At 39.7% G+C, this 16040-nt stretch overlaps 2 protein-coding genes across 2 annotated transcripts; both read left to right on the plus strand.

Annotated features, from left to right (window-relative positions):
• The first annotated feature begins 379 nt into the window (after nucleotides 1-379).
• On the plus strand, nucleotides 380-5745 carry LOC136283609 (uncharacterized). Its single transcript, XM_066172719.1, has 7 exons — nucleotides 380-795; nucleotides 989-1321; nucleotides 1933-2147; nucleotides 2352-2546; nucleotides 3135-3270; nucleotides 3419-3873; nucleotides 4879-5745. Exons 1-7 carry the CDS (start codon nucleotides 435-437, stop codon nucleotides 5191-5193), a joined length of 2010 nt encoding a protein of 669 aa, XP_066028816.1. The 5' UTR covers nucleotides 380-434; the 3' UTR covers nucleotides 5194-5745.
• Nucleotides 5746-7561: 1816 nt separating this feature from the next.
• On the plus strand, nucleotides 7562-15613 carry LOC131775630 (uncharacterized). The gene is made up of 8 exons (XM_066172718.1): nucleotides 7562-7638; nucleotides 10360-10814; nucleotides 11065-11397; nucleotides 12061-12275; nucleotides 12594-12788; nucleotides 13153-13288; nucleotides 13788-14242; nucleotides 14811-15613. Exons 2-8 carry the CDS (start codon nucleotides 10370-10372, stop codon nucleotides 15126-15128), a joined length of 2097 nt encoding a protein of 698 aa, XP_066028815.1. The 5' UTR covers nucleotides 7562-7638; nucleotides 10360-10369; the 3' UTR covers nucleotides 15129-15613.
• Nucleotides 15614-16040: the final 427 nt, after the last annotated feature.

Raw genomic sequence — 16040 nt, forward strand, 5'->3', positions numbered from 1 at the left:
TTCAGTTCGTGGCCATTGCGTGACGCGTTGACGCGACAACAGCAAATTGGCCAATCAGGCTTCGACATTACTCCCCTTTGTGGCTAAAAAAAAAATGAAACAATAAAAAAAACGTTTACCTGATCCCCCATAAGACCCTGTGCTATGCAATGCCCCCTTCCTCACTCATCAGCAGTTAATTGGCGGTCATTTTTCACAGTCCCCCTTTTAACTCTTTGGTGAAACTGATCTTCATCTCTGCCCCATGAAAAACATGTGACCCCATAAAAGATTCCCTTCCCCCCTACCGCCCGGGGATAAATAAGGACTGACCCCTCAATTGTCTGTTGCATCATTGCAGATAGTAAACCATGTCTGGTGAAGTCATCGCAACACCTGTTGCGAAATATGGCCGAAGTAGTGAATTTGGCGTCGTTCTTGACTTCATTCAAACTATGATAAGTGACGATACTTTACGCCAAGCCTTCAACATTCCACATCTGGTCATGGTCGGTCGGCAAAACATGGCAAAAACCACTCTGATAAACCGTCTGATCGGGCGATATCTTCTCCCAATGCGCCGCAATGAAACCGCAAACACCTTACAGGCCCGCACTACATATCCCATAATACTCAACCTAAGAAACGGCGAGAAGAGCCTCGTGGAGGTGAAATGCGATCTACTGGGTCTAAGGGAAGCCGCGGAAAATCCCAAGGATGATGCCGTGGAGACATTTCTTAACCAAGTCACAGCACATTTACCGAAGGAAGAGGGAACTCCAATTTCGAAAACCCCTGTTAATGTTACTCTGCAAGGTAAGATATATTATTTTAACTAGAATTCAGATTTCACATATCGAAATCATTTAAAGGTCCTTTTTTCCCTGCCAGTCTTGCAAATTCTTCATTCAACTTTATAGAAGTTCCAAGTTCATTCTGAAATTTAACTTATCTTGAACTGTTGAAGTATTGAAGTAATTTCGACTTCGTGCTCTTTCCTCTTCCTCAGGCCCTGAATTCACGACTCTTACCTTGGTCGACCTTCCCGGCGCTCATTTTGCCAATGACGATCTACGCATGAATCTCGTCACTCAAGATTTAGTTTTGGAATACATCGAGAAAAACACTAACAGCATTATTGTCATAGTATCTGAAGTAGGGGACCCCACAGGTGACAGTGCAATAAACCTTGTCATGCAAAAGGCCCCAGATTTTAGGAGCCGCACAATCTGTGCGCTTACCAAGCCAGATAAGTTGAGAGAATCCGATGACATGGGGAAAAGGGTGGCCATGAATGGATCCAGCTTCACACTGGATGATAACCGATTTATTGTACTGCGAGGTAAAATATGATTGTTCAGTGAGTTTAACTTTGAAATGCGTCGATAGCTTAGCTTACTCCAGTAGTTAGGTTCCTCTACTGAGGGTCGCAAAAGCATAGCTTTAGTAGTCACATCGCTTATTGATAGTAAGAAATATATCAGAGGATATCAAAGCTAATGCAGGGTTTGGAGTAATTTTTCCATAAGCGGCGATAGTGTAATGGGCGGCTGTGCTGTAAGATGAAACCCAGACACGAGAGCTCGATCGCAGGCTGAACAAGGGGAGGGGAGTAAGACCGCCATTTTTAACTGGCTTTTATGAAAACGCTGCAATAAGAACAAGGGTAAACACGTAAACACAAACCAAGGAGTTACGATTGGTATAGTCTGGCATCTGATTGATCGAGGGTGTGGCTCCATATTTTTTTTGTAACCAACCCCTGCGTGGAGTGAGTCAAAAACGAAAGAAATATATGATTTCTTTCTACACGTAAAGAGAGCGGGAAAACTCGAACCATTGAACAGGAATGTATTTGGTGTAATTCTGGTCTAATTTAATTTGAAAGCATCTAGGGATGTTATAGGAAAAATAGCCTATAGCCTTCGGATTTCTTTTCAATATAACATTAAGGGAAAGATGGCACAGATCCAGCTGAGAAGGACTGGGACGCTGAAACGACACGTGTCCATGAAAAAGAATGGTTTGCGCGGCATCCTCAGTACAAGGACATTCAACATGTCTGTGGAATTGATCGACTCATGGATACTATGATCTCTTTACTGGCTGAGAAGATGATCACAGAGATTCCTATTCTGGTGACACTAATGAAGAAGCGAAAAAAAGAGGTAAGAAAGTCGCTTACAAGTAATCATTATTTTATCATTGCCAGGTTAGCACTCGTTTTTCTCCATTATATTTAGTATTTTTTATAATCGCCCCTAGATCCGTAACCACTTGATGAATGATGATGTGTGTATTATGTGAGCAACAGAAAATGACAATATTTTCTGGTGTCATGTCTCAATATCACAACTTTTTGATCCAATAAGGTGGATGAAACACTTGTAGAACTAGAGGACAGTGAGGTACCAGAGTCGAACGAAGGCAAGGGTGGAGTGGCCATGAAACTGAAAGAAAGTCTAATTAGAGAGTTAAATATTCTTCTTTTCAACAATACTTCTGACACGGCCGGAGGGGAACGCGTCAGGCATCTGTTTAATTCATTTCATCAGGAAGTTTTCAAGGTGAGTGTCTTTGACATCTTGCTTCGTCTTAAAGTCTTAAATGTCTGTTTATGAACGAGTTGTCATTGTTGTGAAATTTTTGTGGCGATGGGTTTATTTACATAACACTATGTCACAGAATTTTTTCATTCTACTTAGTCTTGTATTTTCCTGAATCTGTTTGAATATTCTAGCGGTCTCATTGCATATTTTTAAACATACATGCGGTGTTAATCTTCTGACCCATCTAAAAGCTTGACGTGTACTGTCAGCATACATGCAGTACAGAGGACTAAGACCAATCCCTGCTTTAAATAGTTCTTTTATCCCAGCCTTCCAAATTAAACTTGAAGCTGTAAATTGAATTATTTGAGTAAAACATCTTTGTGAACCATATGAACAAAGAGAGGAAACCATCATAGGCCTCGAATTCGCATTTGCGAGCTCTCTCAATGAACAAAGATGCTCTTAGAGATCCAAATATGTCTTAATTATGAAAGCAAAAGGAATTCATGGTCTAGACCCTTTCAAAACGAGCCATCGAGACACGCTAAACTAAAACAGTGGCTATGCAAGTGATTATAACATTTTGGATAAAATTTGTCACAGGTGAATCCTCTGGAGATGCGTAATGACGATGAAATACGAAGACAAAAAAGAAAATTGGAGGGTGTGGCTGCCCCTCTTGGAGACAGCAGTGAAAACAGTCAGCTGCTGCAGAGGCTTCTGTATGAGAAGTATACAGGTATTTGAGAACTAAGCCACTCTTAACAGAGTTGTTATGAGAAATCAAATGTTCTTGGGAAAACCAACAAGATACCATGAGATTAGAAGGCTGTACACCAGTTTAAAAAACCTCAATGCTAACATTTGTTCTCTTCTACATATCAAAGGATCCAATGCCAATGGTAAACCTGTAACGCGTAAGGGTCCAGTTGATCAGTTACTACCCCTGTCAGAGAATCTTGTCGGTAACGTCGAGACAACTCTACGAGATATTGTCCAACGGGCCATCGAAAAAACCTTGTCAAAGTTCCCAACTCTCAAACAAGCTGTTGAAGCGAAAGTCGTCAGCAAGATTTTTGACAAGAAACGCGAACAGACCACGGAATTCATCCGACAATTCCTTGAAATGCAGAAAAAGAGCACCGATATCGTTTTCGCCCCAATCCCCACACCTCGAGAGATCAGTGTCTGGGAAGGGTTTCCTCTGGTAGATCGTAGTAAGCCTCATCCATGCATGACGTCAAAGACGACAAGTCATATGAAGTACCTTGCGAAAAATCTCTACCCTGAGACGCTGCTTCAAGAGATAGACGGTTCTGGGTCACACAGTCTCATGTATAAGGTGAGAACTGAGAACTTTTAGGGTAATTTGCATGATTGAAACTGTAACCGAAGTCATGCGTAATCGTGTTCATCTTTTTAATTTATTTAAAACATTAATACGCCTACGATACTAAACACGAGTAGGAAAATACATTTTAGAGAACGGAAAGTTACAAATAAACTCACAATAAAGAGAAATATTTACCATAACAGTGCATAGCTTTATTGGCCAAAAACGAAAACGATAACGCTGCTTCTTGAAAAGTGGACGTAAACATTGATCCCTATGAATTAATTTATACATAAAACTTACAAATTACTCGACGTAATTACGTAACATTAAGCAACGATACAAACAGCACCATAAGTACACAAAATAACTGATGAAACGTACCAACACTCGAAGGTAATTAACGCGTAAACGAAATTCACACAGAAAACAGCATGGTGATAAGTTTCGCGATTATAGAAACCCTCTCGAGCTTAAGTCCAGTTTCTTTAAATAGAGTAAATTTAAATGGCCATTGAGTAGTCGCTTGCTCACTTAGACACTTTCTGATCCACTGCTGGTTGTTGTAAGGTAAGATTATGATATAAAAGTTTTTTAATTGACATTGTAACAGCGTGCTAATGCGTGGGTTGAAGCCTCTTATCAGTTGGGGATGGGTTTGGCGGAATGTTCGTTATATGGTGAAAATTGTCGTCGGTCCTTACTCTGGACAAACAACATTTAAATGTCTTTTATGTGTTCAGTTTAAAGTAACGCTACTTCTTCTAATCTTTGCGCACAAAATTGGAATATGTGGGTATCCCTTGATCAGAAAATGGCTAAACTGCAGAATACCCTGCTACTCATTTACATGTCACTGAATAAGAATAGCGTCTATTGTGTTATGCCTCGATCTTCAAAGCCTCCCGACACATATAAATGAGGTGGACCAAAGTGGCAGGGTATTCTGCAGTTACTCCTGCAAAATTTTCTATTAGAAAGACACTATAGAAAGTTTTATCGTTCTTTCCCTAGGAACAGGAGGAGATAAAGAATGTAAAAAGGAACGTGGTGCGATGCTTCAACGTGCTTAAAATGAATGTGTGTGACACAGTCCCCCGCTGCATCCTGCATTTCTTCGTATCACAGTTAGTGGATGATCTTGACCGCGCTTTGGAGAAAGAAAACTTGGTCGAGTTCTTGGAGGAAAGGAAGGACATCCGGGACAAGCGCATCCTGTGTAGGAAACAGTCCCTCGCTTTGGAGAAAGCGCTGCCACATACACAAGACGTCCTGGATAAACTACTGCGCATGAAACAGGGATCTCCCCAAAAGGACCGGAGAATGTAGCTGAATGGAATGCTTTCATTACTTAGCCTTTTCAAGAAATAATTATCTAGCTTAGGGTTTTTTTCAATTTTCGCTGGGAATTCGAAATTATCGTCATACCCGGCGGCAATCGGTAGAATTTAAAAACTTAATTGGTTATATACATTTCATATGTATTCAAGTTGTAGGAGTTAGTTCTCAATTATGCCTAACGTAATAGCGTTATTGAAATTTTTAAAATTTTTTTTTATATAAGTTCTAGTGATCAGCACACAGCAACAGATCTTGGCTTACTTTTTTCAATGATTTTTTGAAGAAGTATTAAACTCGTCCCTTTTAGCTCTTTGATTTTTAAACTTAGTAGCGTTTAGAATCAAACCCAGGTGCTCTTTTAATTTTAATCATATTATCTCACGCTCTAAGGGGATCTTTAAAAAGCTCAACACAGCGTCCTGAGATCTTCACCTGCCATTATAATAGTTGGAAATTTAGGAGATCTAAATGTATTGCACCAACTGAAAGGCAATTTAATTGTCAGTCATTCAAAAAGAAACAATAAAGGCAAGTTGTGCATTGTGGAGTAAACGATAGTCTCTGTGTGGACTCTTCTCTCCAATAACTGAGAGAGTAGATCATTGGTAGACGTTGGACTAAGATACAATGGTGTAAGATAGCGTTGGGTTTTAACCACCTATCTACTTTACCAGGTTTTCCGCGAAATTTTGAAATACCAGCGTCCTCTGTGTTTACGATGCCTCATGTGAAGGCCTTGTGACCAAGATCTCCAACCTCTGAGGGTAAAACATGGAGCGTCTTAACAGGGGTGGGTGTTTGTTTTCTCGTAACTAAGGTTCTTGAAATTAAATACCTGTTTTAACTTTTGGACATAGGAGTTTTTCCCCCACAAGTACCCCATTGAAGACACTACCTTTAAAATTACCGTGGCTAGACGTGATTTTCGTTTTATAATTGTTCGCTCAAAAAGTTTGAGCGGATGTGTACAATTCAGAAGCGTCTAAATGCCATAATATTGGTTTAAAATCAAGCTGAGTTTAAGCAATATCACTATTTTGCTTTTTAAAGCAAATTAAATTGATGAAAAGCTCTATGAGGAACTTTTTTGGGAAGCTTTATTAAAATAAAGCTTTCCATCGTTTGCTTAGAGGCCGTAAATATTTACATTGGAGCTGAATTACGTTCTGCGGTAAGGAAACGAGTCGAAAGATTTCAAGGTAAACTAGTAAAGGCGTTGTTTTTTGCGTTAGGGGGCAAACACGCGAAAGGCGTGTACCTAGCTAAAGAAAAGAAAAAACTATGGGGCGAATTAACCATGGACAACCCCCCTCCTGGTTGAGTCCAGCATTGCTTGTTGTCTGACCGCTTTCTATGTTGGAAAGAACCCATTTTAGTGAGTTATCCATTTCTAAGTTTCCTACTCTTAAGAGAAAGACAAGGCTGCAAAGCCAAAAATCCAAGCTCAAAATGACCGGGTAGTCATAAATCCAACGCAGAATCCAAGCACGTACACTGTAGTTTTATTTCAATTTTGCTACCAATTCAATCCTCCCCATGAAACCGACGCTAAACCGAAGTTTGCTTTCAAAATTTCCAGTTTAGACGTCGCTAACGACCTGTACACATTCACCACGATTGTAAACCAGCTTGGTAACCCTGCCTCCTTTGCTAAGTGAATCTCGTCAGGGACCACACCGTCACTTTGTACCCGGGGTTCTAAAACAATTTGTTGATGATAAGTGATGATGTGGTCCCCGGCGAGGCTCAGTATGCAAAGGAGGCAGGGTTACCAAGCTCGTTTTCAACAATCGATTGTCTTGGTGAATGTGTGCGCGGATCGTTAGGAACGTCTAAACTGGAAATTTTGGAAGCAAACTTTGGCTTATCGTCGGTTTCACGGTGAGGATTGAATTGGTAGTAAATTGAAATGAAATTACAATATATGTGCTTGGGGTTTGCGTTGGATTTGTGGCCGTCCGATCATTTTGAGCTTAGATTTTTCGCTTCTCGTATCGGGCGTTCGGAAATAGAGTCTGTAGCTTTGTCCTTCTCTTATGTAGTAAACCTAGAAATGAATAACTCGCTAAAATGGGTTATTTTCAACATAGTAAGTGGTCAGATGGCAAGCGATGCTCTGTGAAAGTAAGGTGAGGTATTTAATTGAGAATTTGACTGTATTTTTTTATTTCTAAGAGCGGTTGTAAATATTCCCATTCAAATTCTTATAATTTCGCAAGATGATCATCATACAGATGGAGCTTAGGCCGCCTGTGGTTTGCTTGCTCCCAGCAGTGCGTTGCCATGTGGTATCCAAGCACGTGATGAAGTCCTGTAAAGAGCCTATTCGTTCACTTAAATCAAGGTGTTCCCCGGCAGGAAACTGACGATTTCGCACGGTTCAACCTTAGAGCAGTTTATACGTGTCGCGGAGATTTTAACGCGTATCGAGAGGTAAGGCAACTAACTGATAAAAGTTTTTCATAATTGATTACGGTTTTTAGTCACCCATAATGTAAAATACCACAAATTGTTTCAAATGCGAGTGTATATCAGAGCTTAGGCAGCTGGTCTTTGGCAATTGCAATGAGTGTTTAAGTCTTTCCAGTTAAACCAAGTTAAAGCAATTCGTCGCCCTTCTCATCCATGAATCATCTTCGAAGGTATCAAATTTCAACATTGATCGGTCTTTCGTGGTTCCGAAGTGCTTATCAAGCTATTATGGAATCAACGTATACTAACAATGTCTGGCCATTAAAATAGGAATCTTCTCAGCCGTCGTTGTGCTGAAAATATTATCCGTATGATTCAACTTCCGCATGTAAACAAGCACACTTGTTCATAAAGAGAAGCTACGGTTCTTACATTTGATTGAAATTTTTAAATGAAAGAGGTGGTGAATCTATTTCGGAAAGACGAAACCGATAATTTTATTTAACATGTAACTCACTTCAATCTGACGGTAACCTAAGTGCAAAATGCGCCGATTAAATTTACCGCGGAGGGAACTAAAACTTAAGCTTATAACTGACCTCAATCTGAGGGCAACGTTATCATCGTTTTAGTTATTAATTCCTTAATTAATCCGCGTAAAGAAAACATATTCTTTTTTACTGTACATATGCAGGCGCAGATACAAGTCTAAAAAGCGCAAACTAAAATTTACCGCAGAGGAACTAAATCTTAAGCTACATTTGCTTATAGTTGGGCAAAAATTTACTGACGATATTTAACAATGGGCACAACTTTTCAAAAGTCATAACTGAATTGTCAAACCATTGCAAAATTAAATCTCAAACAGATGTCAGAACCGTAGCTTCTGTTTATGAACAAGTGCGCTTATTTACATTGCGAAAATTGAATCATACGGGTGATGTTTTCAGCAGAACGACGGTTGAAAAGATTCTTTCATAATGGCCAGAAATTGTTAGTATACATAGATTCCATTACAGCTTGATAAGAACTTCTGAACCACGAAAGACCGATCAATGTTGAAATTCGATACTTCCATTACCTTCCGCCTACCTTACCTCCAATGCCTTCCGCCGGACCGCCTGACTGAGACTGCGTCTCAATTTCACAGTTGTTTGACAATTCAGTTTTGAAGACTTCGAAGAACATGACGCTTATGAAGGCAATCGTTCACAGTTTTCCACATTGTTATATACTATTAGTAAATTTTCGCCCAACTATAAGCAAATATAGCTTAAGAATTATTTTTCTACTGCGGTAAATATAATTGGCGCATTTTGCACTTGGGTCTGCGCCTGGATAAAGACGATGAAAAAGATTGTTTTCTTTACGCGGATTAATTAAGGAATTAATAATTAAAACGATGACAACGTTGCCCTCGGATTAAACAGAGTTATTTGAGTAAGAAAATCATCTGTTTCCTCTTTCCGAAATAGTTTCACCACCTCCTTCAAGTATAGCGGATGTGTGAAGATTGAATCGGAATAATCACATTCTAATGTTAATTTTAGTCCGGTGAATTTTTTCCCCGTTTGGGTCACCCAAGTGTTAATTAAGAAACAGAGGGAGTAAACCAACAACAAAGGTTAGCTGAGTAAAATCTTTTGAAATGCGCTAGTGTGAGACCTCGTTGATCGTGCACAATTGAATCGCATAATTAAATAGAATCTCGCATTCTCGCATTGGTCAACGAAGCGAAGTATTTTGCATGGAATTGCGAGCTGAAAACGAGGCTAAGTGATATTGTCTCGCATCTACGTAGACATAACTATCGTTAAATTATAACAGTTTTCTACAAAGTTATTTTAAAGTGTTTTCAAAACCATTGTCACCTTTTGAAGAGCCACAACAAGTAGAAGCGTGTTTCAAAGTGAGCCAGAGGCTCTATCCTGTTTTGAAATGAACTACAACTTCGTGGAGAGGCATTAAAAAACCTCTTTCGCTCGCGACAACGAGAAAGCGAGAAAATCCTGCGAACAAGGCCCAGAAAATGGCAAGCGAAAGTTCAACCAAATAAGACGAATAAGCGGCAACGGAAGAAGTGCCAGGGTCGATTGTCATATATACAGAAGAAGAAATAAATACCTTTAATCGCGATGTTAAACTATCAGTGCTTTCGCTTGGACACTTCATTTCTTTCAGTTTTGCCACCAAAGAGGTAAAAAGTGTAAATTATTTTCCTTCTCGAGCAAACGATTTGGAAATTTGAAAAAAGATGTTAAAGATAAACGGCTCGTAAATTCAGTGAAATACCACTATTATCCTTAAGATAGTGTGAAGCTTGTTTAAAACGTTTGAAAAAAAAAATGTGAAAACAAGCATAAGGTACACATAATGTTATCGAAGATTCAAACATGTACGACTGACCTTGCTTCCTATTCGCCAACGCAATAACAGATATGACAGTTGTCTTTGAAATGGCTTTCTGGGGCGCGCGGTCAGGGTAAAAACAAACAATATTATTACTGTTTTCTCTTTTTCTTTTTTTATTCAATTATGTGATTCAAGGAAAATTCATTAGCTTACATAACCTGTTTTTTTTTAATCAAACTGTTATGGACTCACAAGGCGTAGCCGAGTGAACGATTTGTTTTTTACACCAACATCAACCTCAAATACAACGATTCTTTCAGTTCGCGGCCATTGTGACAATGATAGGATAGATAGGGACTGACCCCTCAATGGTCTTTTTCATCATTGCAGATAGTAAACCATGTCTAGTGAAGTCACCGAAACACCTGTTGCGAAATATGGCCGAACTACTGAGTTTGGTGTTGTTCTTGACTTTATTCAAACTTTGATAAGTGACGACACTTTACGCCAAGCCTTCAACATTCCACATCTGGTCGTGGTCGGTCGGCAAAACATGGGAAAAACCACTCTGATAAACCGTCTGATTGGGCGAAATCTTCTCCCAATGCGCCGCAATGAAACCGCAAACACCTTACAGGCCCGCACTACATGTCCCATAATACTCAACATAAGAAATGCCGAGAAGAGCCTCGTGGAGGTTAGATGCGATCTAAATGGTCTTCGGGAGGCTGAGGAAAATCCAAAGGATGATGCCGTGGAGGAGTTTCTTGACAAAGTCACAGAAAATTTAGCGAAGGAAGAGGGAACTCTAATTTCGAAAACTCCTGTTAATGTTACTCTGCAAGGTGAGATTAATTTAACTAGAATTCAGATTTCACGTATCGATGTCATTTAAGCATCCTTTTACTGTAGCAGATAGCAGTTCGTATTGAGTGAATATGAAATAAGAGAAACTTTTTTTTCACTGCTGTTTGTTTCCTGCCAGTCTTGAAAATTCCTTCATTCAGCTCTATAGAAGTTCCAAGTTCAGTCTGAAATTTAGACTTATCTTGCACTGTTCAAATTATTTCGACTTCGTACTTTCTTCTTCCCCAGGTCCCGAATTCACGACTCTTACCTTGGTGGACCTTCCCGGCGCTCATTTCGCCAACGACGATCCACGCATGAACATCGTGACTCAAGATCTAGTTTTGGAATACATCGAGAAAAACACTAACAGCATTATCGTCATAGTTTCCGAAGTAGGGGACCCCACAGGTGACAGTGCAATAAACCTTGTTATGCAAAAGGCCTCAGATTTTAGGAGCCGCACAATCTGTGCACTTACCAAACCAGATAAGTTGAGAGAATCCGATGACATGGGGAAAAAGGTGGCCATGAATGAATCCAGCTTCACACTGGATGATAACCGATTTATTGTACTGCGAGGTAAAATATGTTTGTCAGTTTGTTTAACTTTGAAACGAGTCGATAGCTTAACTTACACCAGTAGTTAGGGACTTGTAAGGTATTATTTAAAATGTTCTCCTGCTGAGGGTTGCAAAATCATAGCTAAAGTAGTCACATCGCTTAGTGATAGTGAGGGAAATATCAGAGAATATCAGAGCTAATGTAGGGGTTTGGAGTAATTTTTCCATGAGCGGCGGTGGTTTGATGGGCGGCTGTGCTGTAAGATGAAACCTAGACACGAGAGCTCGATCGCAAGTTGAACAAGGGGGGGAGGGGGAAGACCGCCGGTTTTAACTGGCTTTTATTAAAACCCCTGCAATAAGAATAAGGGTAAACACGTATAAATACCGTGAAGAACGGAAAACACGAGAGACAAAGGAGTCACGATTGGTATAGTCTGGCATTTGATTGATCGAGAGTGTGGCTCGATATATTTTTTTTGTAACCAATCCCTGCGTGAAGTGAGTTAAAACGAACGAAATACATGATTTCTTTCTACACGTAAAGAGAGCGGGAAAACTTGAACCACTGAACAGGAATGTATTTCGTGTGATTCAGGTCTAATTTAGTTCGAAGACATGTAGGGATGTTATAGGTAAAATAGCCTATAGCCTTCGGCTTTCTTTTCAATATAACATTAAGGGAAAGATGGCACAGATCCAGCTGAGAAGGACTGGGACGCTGAAACGACACGTGTCCATGAAAAAGAATGGTTTGCACGGCATCCTCAGTACAAGGACATTCAACATGTTTGTGGAATTGATCGACTCATGGCCACCATGATCTCTTTACTGGCTAAAAAGATGATCACAGAGATTCCTAATCTGGTAACACAAATGAAGAGGCGAGAAAAAGAAGTAAGGAAATCGTTTGTAAGAAAGGAATTATTTTATCATTGCCAGGTTAGCACTTTTGGGAGACCACTGGAAATCAAAGAATGACCGCTCGAGCCTCACTCGGACCAGTACTCAGGGTCTCAAGGCAAAATTTGCTATCGGGTGTCGATATTAATCCTAAACTTCACTGGGTTTTCTCCATTGTATTTAGTGATTGGTATAATCGCTCCGTAACCACTTGATGAATGATAATGTCTGCATTATGTAAGCAACACGAATATGACAATATTGTCTAGTTTCGTGTCTCAATTTAATATCACAATTTTTCGATCCAATAAGGTGGATGATACACTGGTAGAACTAGAGAGGTGTGAGGTACCAGAGTCGAGCGAAGGCAAGGGCGGAGTGGCCATGAAACTGAAAGAAAATCTAATAAGAGAGTTAAATAAACTTCTTTTCAACAATACTTCTGACACAGCTGGAGGGGAACGCGTCAGGCAGCTGTTTAATTCATTCCATCGAGAAGTTTTCAAGGTGATTGTTTTTGGGTTATAGTCTGTAGTGTCGAGGTATAGATGAGTAGTCACTTATCACAGAGTGTTGGGCGAAAATTTTTCGTAAAGAACGATACGTAGCGGAAATTTAAGTCATTCTTAATAATGATAATAATAATTATTTTAGTATAAAGCACTTAGAACAATCCCAGCATTCAATTTTTTTTTTAGCTTTCCAAGTTATACTTGTTCGTGAATTATACTTGTAGGTGAAGAAAGAACTACTTGGTCAAACATCTTCTTATACATCACAAAGCACGACTTTTACGATTGGCATACATATAGTGCAGAGCAGTTAGAACGATCCTAGCATTCAATTGTTTTTTTCATAAAATTTGTCACAGGTGAATCCCTTGGAGATGCGTAATGACGATGAAATACGAAGACAACAAAGAAAGTTGGAGGGCGTAGCTGCTCCTCTTGGAGACAGCAGTGAAAACAGTCAGCTGCTACAGAGGCTTCTTTATGAGAAGTATACAGGTATTAACTAAGAGCTTCTTAAACTTTATTGAACAAAACATTTGTTTCTGGTAAAGCTAATTTGGATAATGTCAGGGTAGGAGGCTGAAAACCTCATAGAAAACCTTTACATAAATGAATCCCTTACAAGTTATTTTCGGATAGAGCAATTGTCAATTGAATGTCGAAAGTGTTCTGGGTTTTAAAGTAAAACCTTACCTCTGGGTACACTATTGGGACTTGAATGTAGTTTTTCCTTCAGTGAAGATAACAAGTAGATAGATTACTCAGGGGACGCTCAATTCAGGTCACAGTATCAGATCTAGGAAAAGCGTCCCTTTATTAGAGATGTACTTTCAATAAAGTTCAGCGGAAGAAAGGTTATACCTTGGCTCCTCCCTTAAGGGTACACCTTTGGCTCTGAAATAATGCCCCCTTAATATAGGTGTCATAAAGGAAAGTTCTTAGAATTTTTTTCAATGGAACGATGCAGTCAATCACTTTTCTGTTTTTTCGATAGGAGTACAAGCCAATGGTAAACCAGTCACACTTCTGAGCCCAGTTGATAGGTTGCTACCCCTGTCAGAGAAACTTGTCAGAAATGTCGAGGCAACTTTGCGAGATGTTGTACAAAAGGCCATCGAAGAAACCTTGTCGAAGTTTCCAACACTCAAAGAAGCAGTTGAAGTGAAAGTTGTCAGCAAGATTTTTGAAAAGAAACGCGAACAGACCATGGAATTTATCCTACAGTTCTTAGAGATGCAGAAAAAGAGCACCGATATCGTTTTCGCCCCAATCCCCACACCTACAGAGATAAACACCTGGGAAGGGGTCCCCTTGAAAGATCCCTGCAAGCTTCATCCATGCATGATGTCGAAGACGACTTCTCACATGAAGTATCTCGCGAAAAATCTATACCCCGAGAAGCTGCTAAATGAGATTGAAGGTTCTAGCCCAAGCATATATATGTATAAGGTGAGAACAAATAATTTTCAGGGGTAACTTGCATGATGGAAAGCCTCTCAGGTCAGGGTTACGTCCATTCTCTTTAAAAACACATTAGCATGTCGGGCAACGATTGTTGCGGTTGAACATTATGCAGGACTTTTGTGTTGAATACACAAACAAGGTATTTTTGTATGTTGTTACTTGCGTTGAACCAAGCGCGTGACCTTGAGCATGATGGGATTGAGTTCGAAGTTTCGTTAGAGGGTGATATTTGTCTTTGGTCCACACTTTGGGCAAACAGAATGTAACAGCTTCCTTTAATTTTTTTATTTTTAAATGACGCTATTTCTTGTGAGTTCAGTGCACGTAAATTGGAGTATGTTCCTAGACATTTGCTGTCTTAATGGCGTTCAGCAAGGTAGCGAGTCAGGTTTGGTAACGGGTGATGATATGATGTAGGTGTCCCGTCACCAGAGAGTGAAATGAACACCAACTTTAATTTTTCTAACTGTTAGGAATGTTTCCGATTGACACCAAGAGTACTCAGGTACACAGGCAAATTTTCTGAGGGAAGCATTATCGTTCTTTTTCTTAGGAACAGCAGGAGGAAACAAAGAACGTCAAAAGGAACGTGTTGCGATGTTTCAACGTGCTTAAAATGAATGTGTGTGACACAGTTCCCCGCTGCATCCTGCATTTTTTCGTCTCACAGCTGGTAGACGATCTTGACCGCGCTCTGGAGAAAGAAAACTTGGTTGAGTTCTTGAAGGAAAGGAAGGACATCCGGGACAAGCGCACCCTGTGTAGGAACCAGTCCTTGGCTTTGAAGAATGCGCTGCCACGTACACAAGACGTCCTGGATAAACTTCTGCGCATAAAACAGGGATCTCCCCAAAAGGACGGGAAAATGTAGCTGAATGGAATGCTTTTATTACTTAGCCTTTTCAAGAAATGATTATCTAGCTTGGGGTTTCTTTCAATTTTGCTTGGAATTCAAAATATTATCGTCATGCCCGGTTGCAATCGGTAGAATATAAGACCTAATTAGTTATAGACATTTCATGTGTATTCTATGTAGGAGTTATTTCTGAATTATGCTTAACGTAATAGCGTTTATTCAATTTTAAAATGATTTTTTAAAGAAGTATTTAGATCACTCTCATTAGCTTTTTTGATTTTTAAACTTAGTAGCGTTTAGAATCAAACTCAGGTGCTCGCGTTTTAATGATATTCTTTCACGTTCTAGGGGGGATCTTTAAAAAGCTGTCAGCATACCTTACTGAGATCTTTACCACCATAATATTCGGCTATTTAGCAGATCTAAATATATTGCACCAACTGATAGGCAATTTAATTGTCAGTCATTCAAAAGGAAACAATAAAGGCAAGTTGTGTATTGTGGAGTAAACCACAGTCTCTGTGTGGACTCTTCTCTCGATAACCAAGAGAGTAGAACATTGGTAGACGCTGGACTCGGATGGGATGATGTCAGTTAGTGGATTTGGTTAACTCTGTGATCAATTAGCCCCATTCCACTAGACAACCCTCCTGCCAAATTACTCTAACTTTTCACTCATTCTCTGAAAAATTCAACTAACCGTTTACAAGGAAATGGCTAACTCATCGCGGGTAACCCTGTCAGGCGAGAAAGACATTTTATATGATAGGTAAAGCATGACCTTTACGCTAAAGAGGAAACAACAAAGATGATCACGTAACAAGTTTTTCCCGCCAATTTTCATTTTGCCGTTTGCTCTCTGTCGTTTTCAACGTGAAGGAGTATCAAAGTGTATTCTTTAATGCAGTTGTGAAGCATAAAAAAATC

The sequence above is a fragment of the Pocillopora verrucosa genome, chromosome 9 (assembly GCF_036669915.1).
Source record: "Pocillopora verrucosa isolate sample1 chromosome 9, ASM3666991v2, whole genome shotgun sequence".
Taxonomy (NCBI): Eukaryota; Metazoa; Cnidaria; class Anthozoa; order Scleractinia; family Pocilloporidae; genus Pocillopora; species Pocillopora verrucosa.